Genomic DNA, 23,320 nt, shown 5'->3' with positions numbered 1-23,320 from the left:
ACGACAGCATGAAATTTACACTTGTTATCTTATCTTGTTATCTCTTATTTATTCTTCTTATTTTATTGGCATTTTCATTGTCGTTCTTGCCCCAAATGGCAGACGCATTCCCTAATGGGGGGAACTTGCAATCGTAGGAGATGTCGTCAAGACATTCGAAGTAATTTGAGGAAAACTTCTCTTTTACCTCTTTATAGGAGAGTTTTATTAATTACAATGATTCTGTTGACGTTTGAGTGCTCAGAGTGTTGTGCTCACCTCAACCACAGGTCAAGCACATCATCGTCTAACAGTTCACGGACAGTTCCCATAGTTGAGGCATCTGCTCTCCTTAGCTTTACAGAATTTTGAAACGTGACCGTATCTACCGCACTTAAAGAATTGATTTAAGGTGGGTAAAGGTGGATACAAAGTACTCCACCGGCATATGACAATAATTAAATTTGATTGACTTAGGGAGTGCTTTCCCTTTGAAGCCGATTTTAATGGTTGTGGGATTTCACTCATCCTTGTCAATGACAATGGATTCCTTCTTTAAAAACCGACAGCGGACTTGATCGGAATATCGGGCACGGCGTTTTTACTTATCTCTTCTACACTGTATATACATGAGATGTTTCGAATAACTCTGAATCTCTAGTAAACGATCTCGGTATGTATGCCCTTAAATCCGTTCTACTAAAATCGTTATTTGTCACAAAGTTGTCGGCATTGGTAGCAGAGCTGAAGAGCAATTTGGCTCTGCCCCTGCTGACCACTTTTAGTTCTTGTAAGCCCTACATGGTGAAAATCTTCAGGTAATCGTAAAAAAAAGATCGAAGTTGATATTCATACGATTCCCTTCAACGTTTGCACAGGTTCCGACAAAAACTACAAAATTGCACTTCGACAAGCAGTCGTACAAATTGATCTCGTGATTTGGCATGGCTGTGGCATCCAAATCAGAGGGCTTGTTATAAGATCAGACACAGTCTCCGTAGGGAGACGGGATGATGTTACTTTGGCTGTTATCACGGGAAACACTAATCAAGAATCCGGAAAAAAAGATTTAATATACATATATATCTTCTTCATTTTTTTCCTTTTTCTTCCTTTGCTTTTTCTTTTTAAATTATTCAAATTCTTGTACATTTTTTTTCCTTTAAATACCATTGTTTAAAAGGATAAGGATAATTTATTTACTATTAACCTAAAAAAAAGTCGAGCAAATTTTTAAATAAATTTATTGTATTAAAGTAAAAATCAAAAATAAATTTGAAAACATTTAAAAAAAAATTGACAAGTATTTGCTTCCCGTTTATTTAATATCACACAAAAGGGCCACTCCTCTAATGATCCAGTGATCTGAGTTTCTCACAGTATTCAACCACAAAGGTGATATATAGTTTAAATCCGTGCGATTTATTTTCTTGTAGACCGGGCACTAGTTAAAACGAAATATAAAATATTAGATTAGCATGCCTTACATGCATACAATTTCAGATCGATTCATCTTTAGAAATAAGTTGTAATCGATTAAAAGTAAGTTATAAGACCAATTGCTAATCCGACATATTAAGAAATTAATACAAGCCCTGCGCTTATAAATTCAAAGTTCATATAGCCTATAAGAACAAAAACAAATATCCTCCTTATCATGTGCATTTAAATTTTTTCATAAAAAACGAATAATAATAATATAAATTTCCTTTTGAATCGAAACTTTCAAAGGTCTTCGGATTGCCGACAAGTAACAAATTATGGATATCAATACGAGTTAACAGATTTACCTGGTACAACTTAGGGCTTTTTGGTGCAACAGAATTAATGGCTGATATATGCACCACAGGCATCAGAACATAGAGAACTTTATTGGCAGATTCAACCAGGCGTGAAGTTTTACGATCCCATCCAGCGCCATCCAAAAACAAACCGTGTACATAAATGCCTTCTTTGGGTGGTTTCTTCGCTTCATCTAAGCTTATTTTCAAAACTTCATTAGTCATGGAAACTTGATCCAAAGCCCATCCTTGATGAGCGCGAGCTACTTCCTGTTTCATAGCCGTCAGAAAACCTTGGGGATTGAAAAACCCGGACATCCAGAAAACGACGGGCCTTGCCTATAATTAAATTTTTTTTTTTCGAGTTCCTTTACGTGCGCAATAAAAGTTCCACAGGTGACCTTCTGCCGACAAGATACTTATATCCGTTCTCGTTTAAAAGCAAACCCCTTACACACCAAAAGAGCACCCTCGGAACTTTTATGGTATGGCCATGAAACTTAAGTATAAATAAAACGTACATTAAAACACCATGTGTGAAATTGTTGATTCCTCTCTAATAATTCAGTAAACCAAAATCCAAGGGTCGAGGACGCCCAGCTTCCTCGCTGCCAAACGGCAGGCACACGTGCATTAAATATATTATCGAGGGCATCTCGCAATTGCTCGCTCATGATGATAGTGCCTTCTATTGCCAATAAAAGGTCCTTCAGAGTCGCTCTTACCAAAATAATGATCTACATAAGATATCAAATTGTTGCCGAATTTTTTTTCATTCTTAAAAGAGGAAGTTTTCCCTACTTACCCTCTGCATACGATCGATTTCTTGTCTGAGAAATATATTCATCGAGCTGAGAGCTCCCATTAATTTCAGACGCTCTTTCACTTCAAAGAGATCATATGGCATTGGAGCCTTTGATTGCATTTCTTTAACCATACGAGCTACTTTATCTTCACGAGTCTCGCCGCCACCACTAGAAGACTCTAGTTTAAAAGAGCAAAAAAATGTTCATATTCAATTTAAATCTTATTTAATTGAAACAATTAAACAATTAAAACAAACAATCTATTAATTAAGATATGCCTTTTTTTTGATTTCGATTCCTTTGCCTCCTGACTTTGAATTTGGTAAAAACAATAAACATTTAAAAAAGTTGACGGCATAAAAGTTCAATGTTGTTTGAGAATGCAAAGCTGTATATAATTTCATATATAATCAATCAGCTTTGGGAAATCATCGAGAAAGCAAATCATTATAGATGCAGTTACCATATAGTCATTAGAAGGACGATTTAATATGTGCGCATATTACGTTCAAACGTTAGACGCCTCTCAAATGCATCAAAATCAATAAAAATTCATATCTTAAGTTCTACAATGCAAAATATAATTTAAATTGTCTTTCACCAAAGCTAACCTTTTGGCTGTATAGCGACTATAGTGTCCAAAATGCTTCTAGTCGTGTTAGTCTGATAAGTAATTTCAGCATTCGAATGAAAACCATATACTTGCGGTGGATCTATGTTAGGCAACTCCTCGATAGCTGCCAAGTAAGCTTCTTGTTCTTTAAAACTAAATATCTTATAGCCTTTATAGAATTCGAAGGCTTCATCGAAAAGATGATCATGAAACCAAGCGCGACCAAAAGTGTTTAGTAGGCGTTTGTCATAATCATCAGTAACGCGACCCCCATACTGTACCTCTCCCAGCATGTACCTTACCGTGGTCCAGCTGATACCCTTCCCGGTTTCTAAATCATCCAGATGATTTTGTACAAATAAGCAACTGGCATACCAATCAGCAGAATTGAATTCGTATGGTATATTCCAACCAAGAGGACCAAATTTTCGACGCTCTTGCACGACAGAGTGCAAAAAGGATATTGCGAACACCAAAGGATGGTAAAAGGGCGACTGAGAATAATCTAGAAAATCCTGAGACAAATTGGAATAAGTTCTCTTCAGACCAGCGCGGATGCCTGCTGGAGGTTCATTAGTAAATTTTAAAGACATTTGCAGCAATGTGATCGAGAAAGAATCATGAGGTTCCGTTGTAATCCAAACACGAAAGTTCTTGCTAAAAGCAGATTCCTCGCCACGTTCCAAGTCCAATAAGAGTAACGTAAGTTCATTCATATAGTCCAAGCCCAAATGACAGTTTTGAAGCAAAACCCAACCTCCATCTTCCAAGCAATTCGAAACTAATTTACGAGCGTGTATTTCTTGACCTTGGCCCATTGAAATAGGAAAGCATTTAAGTTCATTCTTTTTAGCCAAAGCTTCGATGTTTGACGATGGATCTGAGCCCATCGATAAAAAGCATATTATTGGCATGAGAGGTTTGCTCTCTTCCAAAAGTCCATCGTACTGTAAAATTACTGGTTCGGCAAAACGATCACCTAATGAATTTGCTATATATTTACGACACTGAGATAAAGTCCGATCTGTACACCAGGACCTTATTAAAAGTAAACGACGAAAAGGATCCAGCGAGTTGAAACCGTCAGGAATTACTTCATTTTCTGGACAATCCTTTTTATACCACGCTAGCCAAGCACGTTCATTATTCGAGACCTTATTCAAAATATTTGCAAACGGTCCTAAATGTGAGAGTTGTACCAAGTTTAGCCAAGTTTCATCGGTAATCCAACGAAACGGAACGGGCGGGCAATCGTTTAAATTTAAAGCAGCACCGCCTTTGATGAAATTTTGGAACTCTTCGTAGCCGACGAGGTCTAATTGGCGATCTATATTTAAAGCCATTAACAAAACGAAAAGAAATTTATCCTTTTCATAAAGACCACGCGACTTGTAACGATAGATTTCAAACGTTAGGTATGTTATTATTCTTTTAATTCTTTTTCGCGTGATATGTGTCTTAGCCGAATTGTGCATACTGGCGTCAAAGCGATCTAAAAACTGAACCAAAGACGTTTGGTACATCACGTTTACTTTAGCCATTGTGCAAACCAAAAAATAAAGCACACTGCCTCTGGTAGCCACAGGTCGATATTCCTCTCGTGCCGCATTAATTTTGGCTTCAGTTACTTTTGCAATATCCAACTTCTCTTTGACTTCTATAGCAGTATTTTTACTCGTATTTAGCACTTCTATTACTGTCACATCGTCCAGCAAGCTGCCTTGAGTGGTAGATAATTTATGCAGCAGATTTGCTTCAAGTTCCTTCATTTTTTTCATATTTCCAGTTACAGTTTCAACCAAATTTGTGCGCTCTTCTTCTAATTCCTTACGTTCAGTTAAAATTACTCTACCCAGCAACTGATCTTCTAAACCTTTCATCGTAACAGTGAAGTCAATTATAGATGTTCGAGCTGATACTTCGGGTGTGTACGCTGGATTCGGTAATTTAGTAGTGATATAACAACGAAAGTCGGCATTATAATCAATTTCTTTATCACCTAACTTTATTTTATACGTAGTGCCTACTTTAAGAAGATTGCGATCCAACACGTTATCCAAGCAGGGATCTAATTCTTCGCCTACGTCTTCAATGATGACGGGTAAGCCCATGCTAACAGCATCTTCAATGTGGGTGCGAAAATATTTATGCGCTAAGTTGGTGACAATTAGGTTGTTTTCTTTTTCTTTATTTTTAATCCACGCTTTACCCTGCGATTGGGGATCGATAAGCAAAGGAAATCTTACCGCTTTAGTTGCAATTATACCATTTTGTATGGATAATTCATCCGACGGCAATCCTTGCAAATTCCATTCGCCTATTTGCGTTCGATCTGTAAGACTTTCTATGATACTAATATTCGATGAAATAGGTATGTGACGCTCAACAATTTGTTTTAACCACTGCCCTTGCAAGTCACTGCGATATTCTTGATTGAAGGGCCCGGTATAGGATAAGAAAGCTGTCAAAAGAATAACATCACCTACTAAGCGTTCAGTTTCGCTTTTAAATTGTGCAATTTGTTCAGTCCATCTTATTTTTTCGCCTGCTAATCCACTTATTAAAGCTGTTGCAGCATCCATCTTATCTTGACATTTTTGGGCTTCCTCCAATACAGCATTTTTCTTGCCTATGGCCTCATCAAACTGTTGCTGCACTTTAGCTAATTCGCGCTCTTTAGCAGCAAACAAATCTTCCGCTTCTTGCAAGTCACTGGCTGCTTTAGCATACTTGGCTGCTTGAACTGCTAAATTCGCTTTGAGAGGTAAAACCTCTTTGTTAACTTCATAATATTTAGCCATAGCAATCGTCCACGAAAGCAGACCAGCCACATTGCCGCAAGCGACCTTGGCAGCTTCGAATGTATAAAGACTAAGTGGAGTCAAGTAAAAAGATTAAATTTGTTAGTATTTACGATACAAAACACATCGCGAAAACAATAAATTGCGGGCTAGTGGTTACAAATATTGTCGATATAGGTGTGCTATTGCGCACACAGATGCCATTTAAAATTGATAATTTGACTTAATCCAGAAATATATGCGATCCCCTCCTCATTCGGTTTACATCTCAATTTTTGTGTATCTCGTACCTTAAGTACATATGACACGGACTGACAAAAATAACAATAATTAAATTAAGTCAATATCGGATGAATTGGTCGTTTGTACAATCAATCTTTATCCAAACCATTAGACAAACTTTGAATTTTTCTATCGTTGCGATAGTGTTGGTGAGGTTTGCTACTTGCAGATAAATTTTATTATATATATACGAAAACACACTTAGCACAAACTTTTCCTGAAGAAAGTGGCAAACTATTTCGCAAATTTTGTGTTTTATAAACAAGGGCTAGAGTTCATATAAGTCTAATAGTTGTATAAGAAGTCCGCAAAAAAGTTATCAATTCCAAAAATCAATCAAATATTTTACCTGTAATTAAAATAAGGCAGCATAAGATCCACCATTTCAGCATTAATAAGATCGGTAGGATATTCCACAATCTTTTTTAAAAAGGATGTGTCGGACATTACTTTTAGGGACTCTTCCCAAGAGCTTTGCAAAAAAGCCTTTTCCATGTCGGGTCTTACGGGCTTTACGCGCTTTCGAAATAATATACAAACGCAATCCATAATCAAGGTGATTAGGTAGGGCGGTTTTCCCAATTTTCGCACCGTGGCAATATCGGAACCTTTAATAGTCTGTTATAAATCCAAAAAAATGATATAAAAAAATGCAATGTGAAATTTATGTAATTAAGTTTTTAATATACTTTTAAAGCTGCTTCGGCTTCCTCCAAAGCTGGTCTAGCTTTTTCTAGTTTTGCTTCGGCCACTTCCTTATCAGCCGAAATTGATTTCACCAACTCTGCAGCTTGGCTTTTTTTTTCCGCCACTTGTGTCTTTATAATCTCGGCGGCCGCCGTAGACTCTGCCACAGTTTGCAATACCACTTCAGCTTCTTCAGTTGCTACAGTAATTACTTTGTTCATTTCTACTAATTCTTTTTTAAGAACGGACACGGAAGCTCCAGCTTCATCCAGCTTATACAAGCCCGAGGACATTCGTTCAGCCATCACGACGATGTTGTTTTGTTTTTCCTTATATAGTTTTTTATAGCTCTCCAAGAAAGATATCAACGACTTTGGAGTAACGAAAGTGGTACGTCGAAATCTTTCAAAGTAGGAAAGGCATGCCTCCGACACGACTTCATGAATCCAACTCATTATGTCAATAACTTGTTCTTTCACCGCCGGGTCGCAAATTATTTCAAAATCTTTTAGATAATGTCGCGACACAGCAACTCGGGCATCTTCCGGCCACTTTTGAAACCAGTCAATGACGCACCCAGATATTAAACCAGGAAATTTCAAAGCTCGGGCACGGAATTTTTCACCAATCTATAAAATGTGAGCAATGTGATTAATCGAAAATAAGAAAAGTTATTACTCCACACTCTACTCACAGGAGAGAAACATAATGCAACGTGAAGATTGGAACGAGCTCGTGATAGGAAAAAATCGTATAGATTATCTTGTGTTGGAGGCCTGCGGGGTTGAATTTTTTTCATAATAGGTATGATTTCATTGTAAATTTCATCTATAACGAATAAGTTAGTCTTGTTTTAGATAAATGTTAGATTTCGTTGTTCATATTAAAATACCCATTTCATCTTTGGCGAACAAGTTGGCTATTTCACCGGAACTTAATATGTTATTAATAAATTCTAAAAAGGCTTCGTCCTTAATTTCGTTATCCGTAAAAATGAAAGTAATACCCCTTCCTTCCAAGCCAGCGGTGCGATATAAATATTTCAAGTCATCCGTCAAATTGTTCACGTTATATGCCCTGGTTAGAGTAATTTGAAAGAACTTGTAACCCGCAACAAAGGATGACAAGCGTGTCAAGCTTTGTTTGCCTGATCCGCCAACGCCAACCAACAAAGCGTTACCTCTAAAAGATAACGTTAATAGTAGTAAAATTTAAATAAATTTCAAAATTACTTACCGTGGCATGCTTACTATTCGAGAAACAATCATCAGGTGTACTAACGCGTCACGGAAGAATACCAAATCCATATGGAAACCTCGCACGTACTCGTTGAATTGCCCCATATACCATGTAACTCGCTCCTTCACTTTTTCCAAACTGTGTGAAAAAATTTAATTTTGCTTTAGCTATAATTTCGTTTTCATACTAACTAAAGCAAATAGTGTAGTGAGTATAAGTTTATCAGCAAATCAATTTAGACCATTTTATCTATTAAGTGAGGTCAAATTTCAGACCGAAAATTAGTGTGTGAAATAAAAATTATTTTAATCAATAGTCACGAAATCCAGTTACGAACGCTTAACATTGCTACTTTAAGTAACTGAGACATTTTGATAAATATTCGGAGTAAATATCAGATCGATATTTTTTTATTAACTGTACGACAATTGACGGTAATATCATTATTCAAAGTGAAATATTGCAGCCAAATCAGGTCATTAACTCAAGATGACAGAAAGTACACAAACTGTAGGCGGACTTTCGAGTCGTGAGGGAATGCAACTTTTTTTGATGAAGAATATAAATACGATTATACAAATCGTAGATATCAGTTTTTAATTACCTAGGTATTTCCTCATAAATTTTTGGCGGCTCAAGAGAAACATCTTCGTCATCTTCCCCTACATCCGGAGGGTCCCTTAGAAAGTCTACAAAGAAAGTTTCTTCTTCGGGGAATTCTTCAAAATATTCGCCAAGAAGCGCTGCAGCATCTTTCTTCATTCGCTCCAAAAACCATATTGTGTCTTTAAAATCGGTGAAGCGGTCTGCTATTACGCGCGTACATTCATGGCGCCAAAGTTTTAATATGTCTGAAACGGTTTTACATTCGTCTCCGGCAACCTTTAAGATACCTTCCCAAATACGTGACAAATCACGAAGGTTAAACACGTAGTGGAAATTGGAAGGCGTTGGTAACATCTTGCCTTTAACATGTTGCCAGAATACGCGCGTTAAAGGTACTAATGACGGAACAACGTTTACCACCTCCTCTTCAAATCGAGCTAAACAAAAATAACCGCAACCAATTTGGCTGAATATCTGATCCATAGAATTATTACTGGGCAAAGTACAATTAAATATGGCCATATGACGCTTTAATCTATTTGGTATATCATTCCGACCCCCACCGGGATGTATCATGGCAGATAAAATTTGAATATCCATAATTGTCGAAAAATCGCCTGCATGAAAGTGAAAATTTGTTCGTTAACATTGATCCCTTACACAAGGTATTTGAATGCAAACCAGGCTTTTCCAAAGAATAAAAACCGTGCTGTTCAATCATTTGGCGAACAATTTCATTAGTGACTTGATCGCCCCAAGCATTGATTATGGGCATATTAATATCATCGACAAACACAGTCATTGAACGTTGACCGGGAGGACCATAGGTGGTGCCAACCCTTTTTTCAACATACGACTCAATAATTCGCTACATTTTAAACTTTCATTTTAAAATTCTGTTTTTTAAGCCGATTTGATTATTATACAAACCTGAAACATGTTAGGAGTGGTAGCAGATGAGAAGTTGAATGATTTGTATAAATGCACTTCGGGATCGTAGGTTAACATATATCCTTTAATCATTACTGTTTTAGCAGTGCCTTGTTCTCCAATGAGCAATACCTGTTTCCGTTGCTTGGATATATTGTGCATTAAAAATGCTGTGCGTACATTGTCCACATTTGGAACTAAAATTGCCGAGAATTCCGGTATGCTGTCCTCCGGATAAATGAAACGTTCGACTCGGTTGTTCCAATGCTGCCAAATGCCATTGTCGTCTACATAGTACTCGAAAACCGTTTCGCCGGGCTGCTTTTTCGGCCATTCTAAAAAAATGTCGCATACATTCAACGAAAAGCTTTACCACATCGCGTTAAAAGAATATGAAAAACTCATAAATGTGAAGAAGAATGTTTGCTGTTGTTGTGACGTTTTAGGGAAAAGAAATGAAGAAAACCATTTTAAATGTACGAAAACAAGTACGAAAACTTAATATCGTTATCTACAGATGTTTTTTCCCGTGTACTTCCAGTGATGTGTTTTTCGCTGTACATACACTTTTTTGTGATATTTTTTGAGATTGAAGTATACTTTTAGGTTCTGACGTTGTCTTAAGTCAGCAAAAATCTTGCATTGTTATTTAATATGGGTTTTAGTTATGGGAAATATATTTTCCTAATACTCAAGTAAGAGTAACCTTAACTTTTCATACTGTGCGTAGACGTTACTGGGCGACTGATATAAGTGCAAAATTGTTTGGGTCGATTCAATGTATGTTTATAGCGATGTCAAGAATTTTGATTGTGATTTTCGCCGGAACCTCTTCTTCAAACCTATGCAGATTTCGAATAAAGTACATATTAATTAATGTACATATATCAAAGTGGATAAGTAAGTAAGTGAATTGATTGAACACACGTACATGTTCGTCATTTTGATCCTATAAATTGTTAAATTTATCTATTTATCTATTTTAATATATATATTACAACTTCCGTCGAAGAACAAGAAAATTATTCTAACGTCATTACATCTCCCAAAAAAAATTCAAGAATTAAAAAAAAACAAGACCCTTAGCCTGAGGAGCTTTTCTACCCTTTTAGCTACAGCTGCTTATTCATGCTCCCTCCAGTTGTTTGCGAAGGCACAAGCTATTTTCTTGGCTTCGTTTTGAAGTGTGCCGCAAAAGAACTCATATTTACTAATAATTTAAAAAAATTATAAAATTCACTCACTAAGCTTTGAGGGATGTTTTAGAAAGAACTCTTCTAACTTATCACGTTCCCCAATTTCCAATACAGCACCTAAAGTCCACATCAGAGCGAACAAGAAAGTACGCTCCAAGTAGCGATCAGATCGATTACTGGTATCTGCTAATAATCCATCTAAAATTTCTAACATTTGCTTTATATATATAGCTTCCAAAATTTTCATTTTAGCTATTAATTTTGTTTGTAAATAAACATGCGCATCATCATAAATGGCTTCATAGCATTTTTGGAAAACATCCTGCTCAGTAGCCGACCGTTTTTTCACCCAAGCTATAAAGGATTTTTTTGATAATTTAGTTTCTTCTTCTTTTTTTTTTTATCTATAAAACTTTTACCATCTTTATAAACGACCCATTTTAAAACTGAAGAGCTCATGAAAACCATGCCTACTCGGGAAACCGTAGCCGGGGAAGCATTGTCTACGTTATCCGGTTCAAATACCAATTTTGAGTTATCTGCCATTTTAATACGATCACCATTAGCCAAGGTCAGAGTTTTATTATCATCTAAGACTGAGTTTAAGTTCTCAATCCATACAGCATCCACCGGACCGTCTAACACAATCCAAGTATTATGATTTTTAGGAACTTTTAGCGAACGACGCCATAAGGTGGAAAATATACCATCGGTCCAATCATTCGTTGCTACATCCAAACGGCCAAACATTTGAGGAGCCGTAATAGCCTAAACGATTTTTAATAAGCGTCACATAAATAGAGATAAATGTTCCTTCCTACCTTTGGATTCATTCTCATCTCCTTGTGAGGTCTCCCCATTTCAGTAAAACATTTCAACATCGTCAAAGTGCAACTCGTTTTACCAGAACCAGTAGGACCCATTAACATCAACCCGTGCCGGACCAGCGATGTCTCGTACAATTGCACAACCTTTAAATTCCATTCAGGATTATTCATGTAGCCGTACTCCTCGACCGCGTTAGATATAGCTTTCTGCAAATCCTTATACACAGCTGTGGTTAGTTTTATACCCGGGAACATGTCCTCAATTAGGGATAGGAATAAACCTTCATCTTCATCAATTAATTTTGAGACATTCATATCTCGTAAAACTCTCATTACAATAGTTTCTTCAGTGTCTGAGGGATTCGAACGTTTTTGGGCGCCAAGAGTACGCAGCACTGATAAGATATTTCGTAAACCAAAATCGTAATGAACTTGTTTGGATAGTTGTTCTTCGCACAATTTGTACAATGTGAAAAATTTACGCGACAATATGAGGTTTTCCTTAAAGCCACAACTCGCCAATTTAACTCGAATGATGATAGCACGATCTGGAACCATCATAGCTACTGTACGGAACATAATCTTAAGATTCTCAGGTAATTCCTGTCTTCCAGCGTAACCAGGATTCATGGTAATAAATAGCCCGAATTCGGGATTTAATGAAACGATGTCACCATCACTGAATATAAAAGTAGTGCGTTTTTCTTTGCGAGCCGTTAACACGATGCTAATTTAAAAAAAGTTAATGTATAATTATCGAAACTGAGGAGCAAATACAAATAAAAAATTTAGCTTTCGGATAATCAGTATCCTCTTTTTGAATACGCACTATGTAAAAATTAAGATTTAACATCCTCTTCATCGCTTATTCAAAAGTCACTTGCCGCGAAATCGCGAAAGAGAAGGTTACGAAACTCGTACAGCACTCGATAAGTCTATTGGAAACAGGTATTCATTTGTTTATGTCATTAATTCAATTAAGAAAATAGCGTTTCCCGTGTTTTATTTTAACAGTAAAACAAGGATAACTTATTTTATGACCAGACTACGAATATCCTTGAAGACTTCATAAAACCATATATCCAAACGTAGAGATATATACTATCTGGGCGAATTATGGAAAAGGCTTGAACGCGTCTAACTAGTCTGCTGCAACCCGAGTTACGCTTTCAACATTTCGTCTAAAGAGAATACTATGACCTCGTATTTTTATTTTCGTCAGGTTTAGCGCTTAAACCTATGGTCAAAAAGAGGAAAAGATATAACACCCTTCCGTTTACAATCTGTTCCAACTACGTTAACCAATCTCATATGTTACATATATATATATTCCTATGCACACACGCACGATAATAGAGCGATACCTTCAATATTGTAGCAGTCTTGTATTGCGCCGCCTATTTTATTACAATATCGCTAGTCGAATTCTTTACGCTAGTCTAACAAATAAAAGAGCCTAGAAATGGATACATATCCAAAAGATTCAGTCGCATCTGAATGTATCATTTTGAAATCGACGGCCCTTCTTGCTTAGATCATATATATTAAAGCATAAGATTTGAAAGCTTACTAAATTTGTTGAGCTGCTACGGACAACACTGGCAATTCAATACGATTAAATTCATCAAAGCAGCCCCATGAGCCCGACTGTGCCAATCCTTTGTAAATTCGGCCCAAACCTCTGAAATCCATTTGATCTGAACAATTAAATACTACCACCAATTTACCCAAAGCTCGACCCATATCTTTCGTAGTCTCAGTTTTTCCAGTACCAGCGGGTCCAGCGGGAGCCCCTCCCATACTCATACCTGATTAGGAAAGGGAGAAGACATTTGAAAATTACCATAGAAGCGGGATATTATAATTAAGAAATTTTACCAATAGCTTGGGCTAAAGTGATGTAACATCTGTCGGTCAAAGGGGTGATAGCCAAACGTTCCGTCACGCCCAGATATTCATTTTGGTATATAAAGTTTACATCTGTTATACCTACTATTATGTCGTCATTGTCCTCATTGTAATAAAAACGAGCTTGCTTTTGCCATTCGAAGTCTCCAGCCGAGCGAATACGTAGTTGACATAAATCATCGAAAATATCTCTAAACGAATTCGTTACTTCATTTCTGATGGTCTATTAAATGCATTTAATAGCACCTTACCTCTGATGTACATGAATTGTAACCATTGTCTCAAATCGAATTCGGTCTAATTTAGTTAAATCTTTCACTGTCAAATCAATGAAATGGTTGAGCAAAGCCAAGAATTTAGCGTTAGTTCGCTTCATTATAGTTTTATCGGTGCGACACTTTCTTAAAGCGTATTCCGCATCTCTTGTCCACAAAAGTTGAACTCCTATTACACCAGCTTGGCCACAAAATGAAGGAAATTCTTCTGCAAAATTAAATTCCGGATCGTTTAAGCTAATAGCCATTCCAGCCAATACTGTCCGTATCGTATCTTGCATTTCTTTGAGCAAACGATTCAACCAAAGTTCCACACTGCCCGAACATTGTACGGGATTTTCTAACGGCACCTTCTCGTTATTTGCAGAATTCATAATAGTGATCACATCATTAGTTTTTTCCTGAAAGTCGACCTATAAAAATTCACAAATTAGAAAAGTTATTCCGAATCCGTATGCTCTAGTCAAAAATCAGTTTCAATGGCTTACGGTCGCTACTGCATCAAAAATGCTTAGTAAATGAGGTTGAATAGATGTAGGATCGGAAGCTTGACCCAAAATTTCCAAAAGTACTGGATCCGAGACAAAGAAAAATCGGGGAAACAATAAACGCTTTGATTCCAAATATCCAGTCAAAGACTTTTGACAAGTCTCTAATTGATCCAGAAGCCATGTCAATGACGTAGCCAACGTTTCATCTCCAGTGCAGCATTCAACCGCATTCGGTATCTCACGTGCTCGATACATTATCTTAACGTAATTCTTATCAATATTAGAAAATCGTTTAGCTTCCAATGGTAATTGTTTAGATATATCACCACCCACGAACACCGCTTCCAAGTAAATCCACAGATTCTGCACCATTAACCATTTCTCTAAAATTTCTCCAGTTCCTACTAACTTGCCCAACCACAATTGGATTTCCTTTTTAAAGGGAGCGTTATAACGATTCGATGATAGGGAATTCATGACCATTATGCTATCCTCCAAAGAAGCTATTATTTCCAATGTTTCGCCACCTTTCAACACAAGCTCTCCCCGATTTTTGAACATTCCCAATTGTATATTAACTACTGACCAGTCAGTCATGACTTGCTTAAGCTTGGCTTCGATATCTAATTCTTTACTGGCACCTACGCAAATGTCTTCGACATCTTCTTTGTGTTTTAATATAGGCGCCTCCAAAAGTTTTCCCAAGGTAAATTTAGCGCTTGTAGGATCAAAATCTGATTTTAAGAGAGCATTTAAACGGACCCAATGACGTTCTTTCATGGCCTTATTGGTCATTAATTCAAGTAAGGGACAAGTCTCATTAAAATCGTCAATTTTAGTTTTCAAATCGATGAAAGCCGGCCACGATTGCATGCCCTTGGGCAATTTGCGGCATCTAAAAATAAAGTAAAAGTGTCAATTGCGAAAATACTTAAAGGAAATCCAAGTGAAGTTTCATACCTAACTTGAAAGTCGGCCAATTCTGTACTAATGCGTTCAATGTCCACCTCGGCCCAAGGCATTTCATAATAATCCGAAATAGTCTTCAATACTTGAATGTACAATGAATACAGGCGATTCAGATAACCGAATTCTCGTTTGCGTTGCTGCAGGATTGGATACTCAGTTATTGGTAAGCCGAATAACTTTTCGCCGCTGCTGTACATTTCGTATTTACGCCACAATTCATCGAAACGATTTTGAAATATGAACACGCGATCACTAGCTTCCTTGGCAGAAATACCTTCTACCATAGGACCGTTAGCCACGAAGTCTTCATTAAATTTATCCAATTCCATAACGAAAGTAGCGATACCGTCGTTCAGTTCCTGTAATAAGGGACCTTCCATTTCCGAAATCTTTTGCGAAACTTTCTTGGCCTATATGCAATATATTTTATTTTTATTTTATTTTTTTCGAAATTATAATAAAAATGAATTTTGCATTTTCCTTACATTATCTAACATTTTATTGAAGGACAACTGTAGACTGTCCACCTTATCGTAGTCATCTTGCGGAATGTAAATATTATATTGAGCGAACAAAGCATATGTATCAGTAATAAGAGTTAACTCCATATCCATTCTGAGAAACAATAACAACATTTTACCGTCAGCAAAAATTTGCTAAATTAAAGATATTTACTCTATAAAGTTATCCCGTACTTTCTCCAAGCACATCATCGCTAATCGTACATCGTCTAAATCGTTTATAGGTTTACCCAATATGTTTTCCTGTTCCGAAATGAAGTCCACCATTTCATCTAATTGTTTCTTGTACTGAGCGCTTAATAACTGACCTAAAGCAGTCTTCCATTTTTTCGATTCTTCGACAAATTTCATAAATGCCTTTTCTATTTAGAATCAGATGTCTTAGTATTTAAAATAATATTTTCATCGATTATTGACAGAGGATTTTTTGCTTCGCCATTCCGCATAAAAGGCGTAAAGGTGCCAACCGCAGTAGAATGTTGTATGTGTCAATGACTCGCATCAGGACAAAGACCGGTGATTATGGGAAAGTCTTGAGAGTTGTGCATTGGCTATCATGCAGATGCCCTTGGAAAATTGCGGCAGTTAAAGATTTTTGTTAACTGCTACAATTTAAGGCACTACTTTGAGCAATTTAACTATGACAGGTCGACGCGACCTTTCAATCTACCCTAATAGAAGCAAAGGCAAGCTTCAGTAACGGCGAGTGTTACCTCAAAAAGAGGAGGAGGTTATCTTGCATGAGAATCTCAATTTCACTTTCATCGGAGCTCTGGACGATTATTCCGACGCTAAATCAATGTGCACCACTTCAAGACGTACTTCTTTACACATTATACTTTAATCGCACTTCTGGATTCAGCGAAAACGACTGCAAGCAATGGTAATCACCCATATCTCGACCCAAAAATAATATAACCAGTCCTAAGACGGTCCTCATTTCAGTTAGAGCAACGTGATAATGGCCATTAATTAGTCTTCCATAGTATATCTTTCCCCACTTTGAACCATCGACGCTACGACAATCAATGTCAGCACCAACTCACTATACACTACTTGTTAAGTAAGATATGGAAACAACTATTGGAGCGTTTCTTGGGTTTTACTTTACTATAGCATTAAAATGGGTGGAGCAGAGGCAATGAACCTTCGCTTAAATCTTCTTAGTGACAATATTGCAAGTCTACATGACAACTGTAGAAAAGCCCTTAGCAAAGTAAAAACTAATTGCATAAGAAGGATGTTTATTTTTGTTCAGAAAAGCGTGTTTCATGTGAGTTAGGTGGAGATAAACACGATGATACCAACGCTTATGCGAACTGGCGAAGGGCAAAATAAACGACTGCGAAACTCTCTTTTCTTATTACCTACCCATGCGTATTTCAATCGGTCCGATTATATGCCTTGCATGCTTCGTTTCCAAATCGGTTGTGATATTATCATAGTAGATAAATTTATCTCTTATATCAACTGTCAATGGACTTGTGTTAACGAATGCTTGGATCATGTTTTCACGTTCAGCACTCCATAGGTATTTATATTTTTCGAATTGTTCCTTCAAAAAGTCGTCAATGTCTGGCTTATACATCATCAAACCGGTTGCCAAGTTTTGAACCGCTCGTATAATATCTTTATGCTCGATGACGTAACGATAGTAGTTACGTTCGTAACGATTTTCATCTGCAATTGCAGAGTTATACGTAGTTAAAAATACATTATAATGAATCCAATCATCAACCTGTAAATTCCATTATTCCCGTTATTCACGACCTATGCGTAAATTCGAAAAAGATTTGCAAACATATAAAGTCTACTAGAAGACAATATTGTCAATCTGAGCTATGCATTGTCAAATTTTTTCCCTTCCCTTGTATATACACGCCACAGAGATAGCTAATATCCATTGTGTTTGTACGCCTCAAGCGAGTAACACAAATCTTTTCCTAGACTCTCCCTGCTAATGATTCAAAACCTGAAATACCAAGTTATACTACTCTTTAAGCACTCGCAGAACTTTTCAACACTTTGTTTACCCCTACAGCGTCATATAAGATCTACTAGCGTATTTAAATGTCTAACTTCGTGCAACAAAGTATTAGTCTCTCCGGCTTTGGCATCCTCCTTTTCAATCAGTTTGGTTGGAGCCTCTCGTTTAGTTTCATACAAGCTGGTACCTGGACTTCTTCTACCTGGGGGTAAGGTCCCTGAGTCGATAAGAAACTATTTCACCAATGAAGGTGACGCCACTCTTGTTTCTAGCTTATATACGAGTTCTACAAATTCTCAAGCACGTGAGGCTGCCTATCGTGTTTTCTTGTATCCTTCAATGAAACAAGAGGAATTGTTGTCCGATATGATAAAGTGTCGTCATGTCCTAGCCCGTACTTGCGGTTTAAAACATATGCCCATCAGTTCTTAAAAGACGGTAGTGCAGAAAAGCCGAAAATTATTCTAAACTTAACTAAAAAAGAGCTAAAAACCTAATTACACTGTAAACACGAGACAAAGTTAAGTTCTCAAATATTAGATTAGGCAGACAGGAGGATCAGTTTAAATACATCAAAAATACGGACATGCATTTCTATTAACAATAAGTTCGGGTTGACGGAATAAAAAAAGAAAGGTTCTCTTAGCTCATACTCTTTACGACCCTTTTGCAAAGGTCTCAATTCTTTTTATCCATTTTTAGACTTAAGCAAATATGAGGACGTTTCAATTTTTCCATTTTACTTGCACTTATGGATAAGCTTACCAATTGTTACACGACGCGACTTCCTAGCGAACGTTTTTGCTTGTTTACCCCACGTTGTCACGAAATAGTTAATCTCTGTGCAGCACAGAATTGCTCGATGAAAATTCGCTTGCATATTTTCCAAATTTGGATCTATACTGCAACCATTTTCCAAGTCAACATCCATTGCACTATATAAAATTGGCGGTTGCGGATCGGTTCGCCAATTTGTTCTGAAACATATTTAGTGAGGTATCAATTAACTTCTTTTGCAATTATTCTTCATAAGCGTCCGTAGCGAAGAAACACAATTAAATCAACTTAATTTCATTGCTATTCTAAAATAATTGCTTATGAAATTTCAGGAAATTTCTTTCCCTTTGATTTCAGTTTTTTTTTCCCTTTCAGTGCAAAAAGTTTTTGTGAATGAATAAATAATTGTATGGTGTTTACCTTAGAATACTATAGCGAACGAAATCTAGAGATCTTTTCGAACATCCAACCAATGAAGAAATCATTTTCGAATTGTAATATGAGAATAAATCCATGCAATCGTTACGTAAATGATGCAATTCATATCGTATATTTTCGTAGTTTTTAAATTGCAAAGTCTTGAGGACGTCATCCGGTACCAAATAAATAGTTCGATATATTTTTTGAAATTGAATCCAGTCCCATTTATCAATCGGCATATTGCCTTCAACACGCCAATTAGCGTCGGTAATTTTTTCAGGAGGCAATTGAAACACACGACGACCTTTAGAGTCAACGGGACCAAAATTTAACAACTCCACAAACATATTGCATAGATCAATTACTGCCCTTTCCATACACACAGATTTCTTCTCCAATTCTTTTTGAATATCTTGAAGCAAGTCGTTACACGATTCATAAAATTTTTCTGAAGTAACGGGCGCACTAGGCTTGTAAACGTATAAATAATTTTGTAGTGAATGCATTTCTTGATTTATACGTATTTCGTCGATATTTAAGACCATCCTATAAAAAAGATCAATTGCGTCAATTTGCTGAAAATAATAATAATCAAACGGTTGTACACAACGTTCCACATATTAGAGGGATGAGAACTTGGGCTTACTTTTTCTGCATCTACAACAAAATCTTCTAAATTTTCTGACAACCATGTGACTGTGGATAAGGCAGGCTTAAGTAGAACAGAAATTTCTTGCAGACGAAAACGCATTATGTTTATGTACACGGGCGTAATGCTTGAACGCAGCCTATCGAATGTTTTTAGGGCAATCCTTAATTTCTCAGCTGGGCGTAGTATGCGCAATTTACAATAAGTAACCACAGCGGCAACATTTGGAACTTCTAATTTTAGTTTCCACATCCATTCCGTTTCTTTAATCAATTGCTTAATAGCTGGATCCAAATTAATGGTGTATTCTGCAGATTCCTTGTTGCATACCAAAATAGGCGAGTTCAATAGACAACGGACCTCCTCAGCATAATCGAACCAAGCCTTATGGTAGGTCATTTCATAGTGGCATATAATCCCATTCATATAATTGTAATAACGAACTGTTCTCTGAGCTTTCTTGTGAGCCAAAACACACTGACGCACTTTCAAAACTTTCATAGGCTCATCGATTTTCTTAAAAATCGAACGAATCCACATAATCCGGCCTGCCACGGGCGGCATGTTACGAGCGATAAATGGATTGCCACGTTCCTCGTTGTAACTGCAAAAGAAAGATGAAAAGAAAAAAAAAAAAAAGGTTGCATATAATAAAAGAAGGGATAACGCTGCGCATTGCAAAAAGCTTTCTTACACATCTTTCAACAAAAACATTTCCTGTTCCAACATTTCCGCAACTTCCAAATAACGTCGATCTAAACATAGGCATTCCAAGTTCAAACGCTCAAAACGCTTTAATATCAAGATAACCGATTCGGCTATGGGTACATCAGCAATTTGCTGTTTCACAAATTGTTGCATTCCCACTTCTGCCCTCTCGACCTCTTTAATAAATTTCTGAAAGTCCATGTCAAATGTTTCGATACGGTAATTTAATGGATCATAAGGTTTAGAACTAATTGTGGCCCGTGCTCCCTTAATCATAGCACTGAACTTTTCCATACCGCTAATGCGTATACGATCCAGAACCGAATATGTTATTTCCGTATTAAAAATTACTTTTATCTAAAAGAATTGATATTAGCTTGTCAGGTTTAGTATAAATGTTCAAACCAAACCTTGTCCAGACGATCCAGGAACTTCTCCAAACAAGTAAATATGTATACGGAAGACACGATCCAAGGTTTCTCGGCGGCATCGGACATCTCCTTGCAAGTTTCGTAATATTGCTCTTTATAACTTTGCATAACATCTCGGCACTTTTCAATTTTCGCTATTATATCATTAGGGGACATTGTCCATAATTTGATGCGTCCGTTATCAGTAAGGTAATTTTTACTTGTAATCGTTAACTGATTCGATATTTTGACAAAGAGACCGGTTACATTGCTGGGTGTATTAAAATAATGAGCGGTTTTTGATACATTACGTATAGCCACCATCAACCCAGGCAAACTACTTATGATACCGTCCGGTGAAGACCTTTTAAAGACAAACAAAAAATATATTCATTTCCCTTATTCGCTGAACATGCTTTTAAAGATTGTAAGCACTCTCTGCGTTTCTCAGTCCCTTACAACTTCTATATGAAATTTGTTGTGAAATTGCTTACGGCAAGCATAAAAAAATCAGTTAATTTTTACTGTTTAGCATGTGGACCATCGTGAAGATTTACATCATTTCACTTAATTGTGCTAACAACAATTCATTGATCCATTAATGGAAATTATGTGTATCCAAAACATGCATCATACATAGACTTAAAACCGCATCCAGCTATTTTTTTTTTTTTTTTTTGTGTGATTTTAATATTAATCTACGTTACCTGTATAATGGATCCCAAAATTTTTGTAGTGACGTTATGTATCTAACATTATCTTTGGCCTCGTTTAGAACTAACGTTACTTGGTTATCAATTTCAGCCCATTTCTGTGAAAATTTTCGAAGAGAACCCAATTAAATAAATTCCAGTACTAAGTAAAAATTTAGTCAAATACTTTTAAGAGTTTTGATGATCGGGATAAGGTGAGACAAATTTTGTGATTGTTGAAAGGCTTGGAGGAAACAAATTCTTTTATGGAAGTGTAACGCGCCAACATTCTACGCCAATTAACTAACATTTGAAGAGGTCCAACATCGGGCCCGTCTTTCAAGATTTGTTTACCCTCTACTAATATGCCCTGTATCTGGCGCATCCATTGACCGAAATAGCGCTCCACTGATCGTACGCGATTCATATCTTTTGAACTTGATTCAATTTGATATTTAACTAAAAGAAATCCCTTATATAGTTCATGAGATACGTCAAAATTGACTCGAGAAGAAACAGTGGCTTCTGACGACCTTAAAAATATATTAAACATGTCGAGAGTGTGGAAGAATTTACGTTTCTGATCCATTTCAGCTACGCCAAACTCAGTTACGGCTTCTAAGGACTTTGTAAGTACCCGATCCATAAAACTTTTTATAACATATAAGCAAAGATCTTTTTTATCAGCATTCCAGCAAAACAATGCCAAATCATCGGACACTGTACGATTTTCGAGAGCCTTTTTGTTGTTATTACGGTAGACGATGACCCATTTACCAAACAATTCTACGGTATCACTACGATGAACTACAGTGCGCTTAACCAACTGCCGTTTCATACTCTCAACATATCTTCCTGAATCAGCCGGATAACCTTCCATAGTAGCATAACTAATCATACACGCACGAGGACCTTGTTTCTCAAACATGCCAGACAGTAAATCAACAAAGGACTGCTCATCAGCAACCCCGGTTACTATTTCCTCCGTGTCCGTACCCATCAAATCAGCCACAATTTCTAAAACATAGCGATGATTCGCACCCAATCTAGATATTCTCTGCTGTCTCAATTCTTTTAATTGTTGGCCTCGCTTTCGCTCTATCTCTTCCCTTTCTTGATCTGTCACACTTAAACGCCTTGTGGTCTGCTTTTGTATCGTATGGGAAACTCCAAAAAGTTTACGCAATTTCCTGACATTTTTTTCCGGATCCATGCCTCTCAGTTGTATAAATTTTGAATTACGTTCGGAACCCCGCTCCGAAGCACGTCCAGCAAATGACGATACGCGGTCACCCGTCGCGGTTCCTCGTAAAATCTCATCCATTCTTAACTTTATAAAATATAATAAAATACAATAAAAAATTCGTTTACTTCTAAGAAAAGTTTTGTTCTTGTCTCAGAAAATTTTTAATTTATGACGCACGTTTCTCCGGCAAATGTATATCTTCAAGATATGTCAACAAAAAGTACAGTGGATTTTAAGAAGAAAAGCGAACATTGGTTTGTATGAGCTTGGTTAGAAGTGTTATTGGCATTAATATGGCCATTAATATGTACCACAATAGAGCCACATCTCCTTCTTATACATTATACGTATGTAACACACATAAACGATTAAGATAGACTCTTCTTTTTTTACACCGATCGATTCAGAAAACGTTGCAGAATCATCTAAGCCTGTCCGTTCGCCTGATGCCGGTCCATGTAAATTTGTGTGTATGTGCATATGTGGCCAAACGACAAGTCACAATTTTTGATTGTGACTT

The 23,320-nt window shown here is 36.8% G+C and overlaps 1 protein-coding gene across 1 annotated transcript; it reads right to left on the bottom strand.

Annotated features, from left to right (window-relative positions):
• Nucleotides 1-1,297: 1,297 nt before the first annotated feature.
• Nucleotides 1,298-22,767, bottom strand: LOC119635315 (dynein heavy chain 8, axonemal). The gene is made up of 32 exons (XM_038030088.1): nt 21,742-22,767; nt 21,570-21,673; nt 21,057-21,226; nt 20,863-20,996; nt 20,439-20,809; nt 19,742-20,348; nt 19,096-19,670; nt 18,664-18,875; nt 17,283-17,591; nt 16,066-16,273; nt 15,876-16,005; nt 15,382-15,800; nt 14,419-15,316; nt 13,907-14,343; nt 13,626-13,846; nt 13,318-13,555; nt 11,742-12,474; nt 11,340-11,688; nt 10,969-11,274; nt 9,725-10,059; nt 9,476-9,662; nt 8,793-9,411; nt 8,186-8,326; nt 7,842-8,131; nt 7,644-7,777; nt 6,952-7,578; nt 6,612-6,880; nt 3,178-6,050; nt 2,566-2,744; nt 2,282-2,497; nt 1,770-2,099; nt 1,298-1,423 (listed from the first exon to the last, which is right to left on the bottom strand). The coding sequence occupies exons 1-32, from the start codon at nt 22,765-22,767 to the stop codon at nt 1,298-1,300; spliced, it is 13,773 nt and encodes a 4,590-aa protein (XP_037886016.1).
• Between the last annotated feature and the right edge of the window lie 553 nt (nt 22,768-23,320).

Source organism: Glossina fuscipes, unplaced genomic scaffold, assembly GCF_014805625.2.
Source record: "Glossina fuscipes isolate IAEA_lab_2018 unplaced genomic scaffold, Yale_Gfus_2 26, whole genome shotgun sequence".
NCBI lineage: Eukaryota > Metazoa > Arthropoda > Insecta > Diptera > Glossinidae > Glossina > Glossina fuscipes.
Note: the sequence above shows the minus strand (reverse complement) of the source record. Positions and strands in the feature narration are given on the sequence as shown.

Coding starts and splice junctions, on each gene's coding strand:
- LOC119635315 (XM_038030088.1), bottom strand. CDS start 22,767: ATGGATCCGGAAAAAAATGTCAGGAAATTGCGTAAACTTTTTGGAGTT. Junction 12,475..13,317: donor GTAGCAGCTCAACAAATTTA/GTAAGCTTTCAA, acceptor TTTTTAAATTAG/CATCGTGTTAACGGCTCGCA. Junction 10,060..10,968: donor AAAACATCCCTCAAAGCTTA/GTGAGTGAATTT, acceptor ACATTTTTTTAG/AATGGCCGAAAAAGCAGCCC.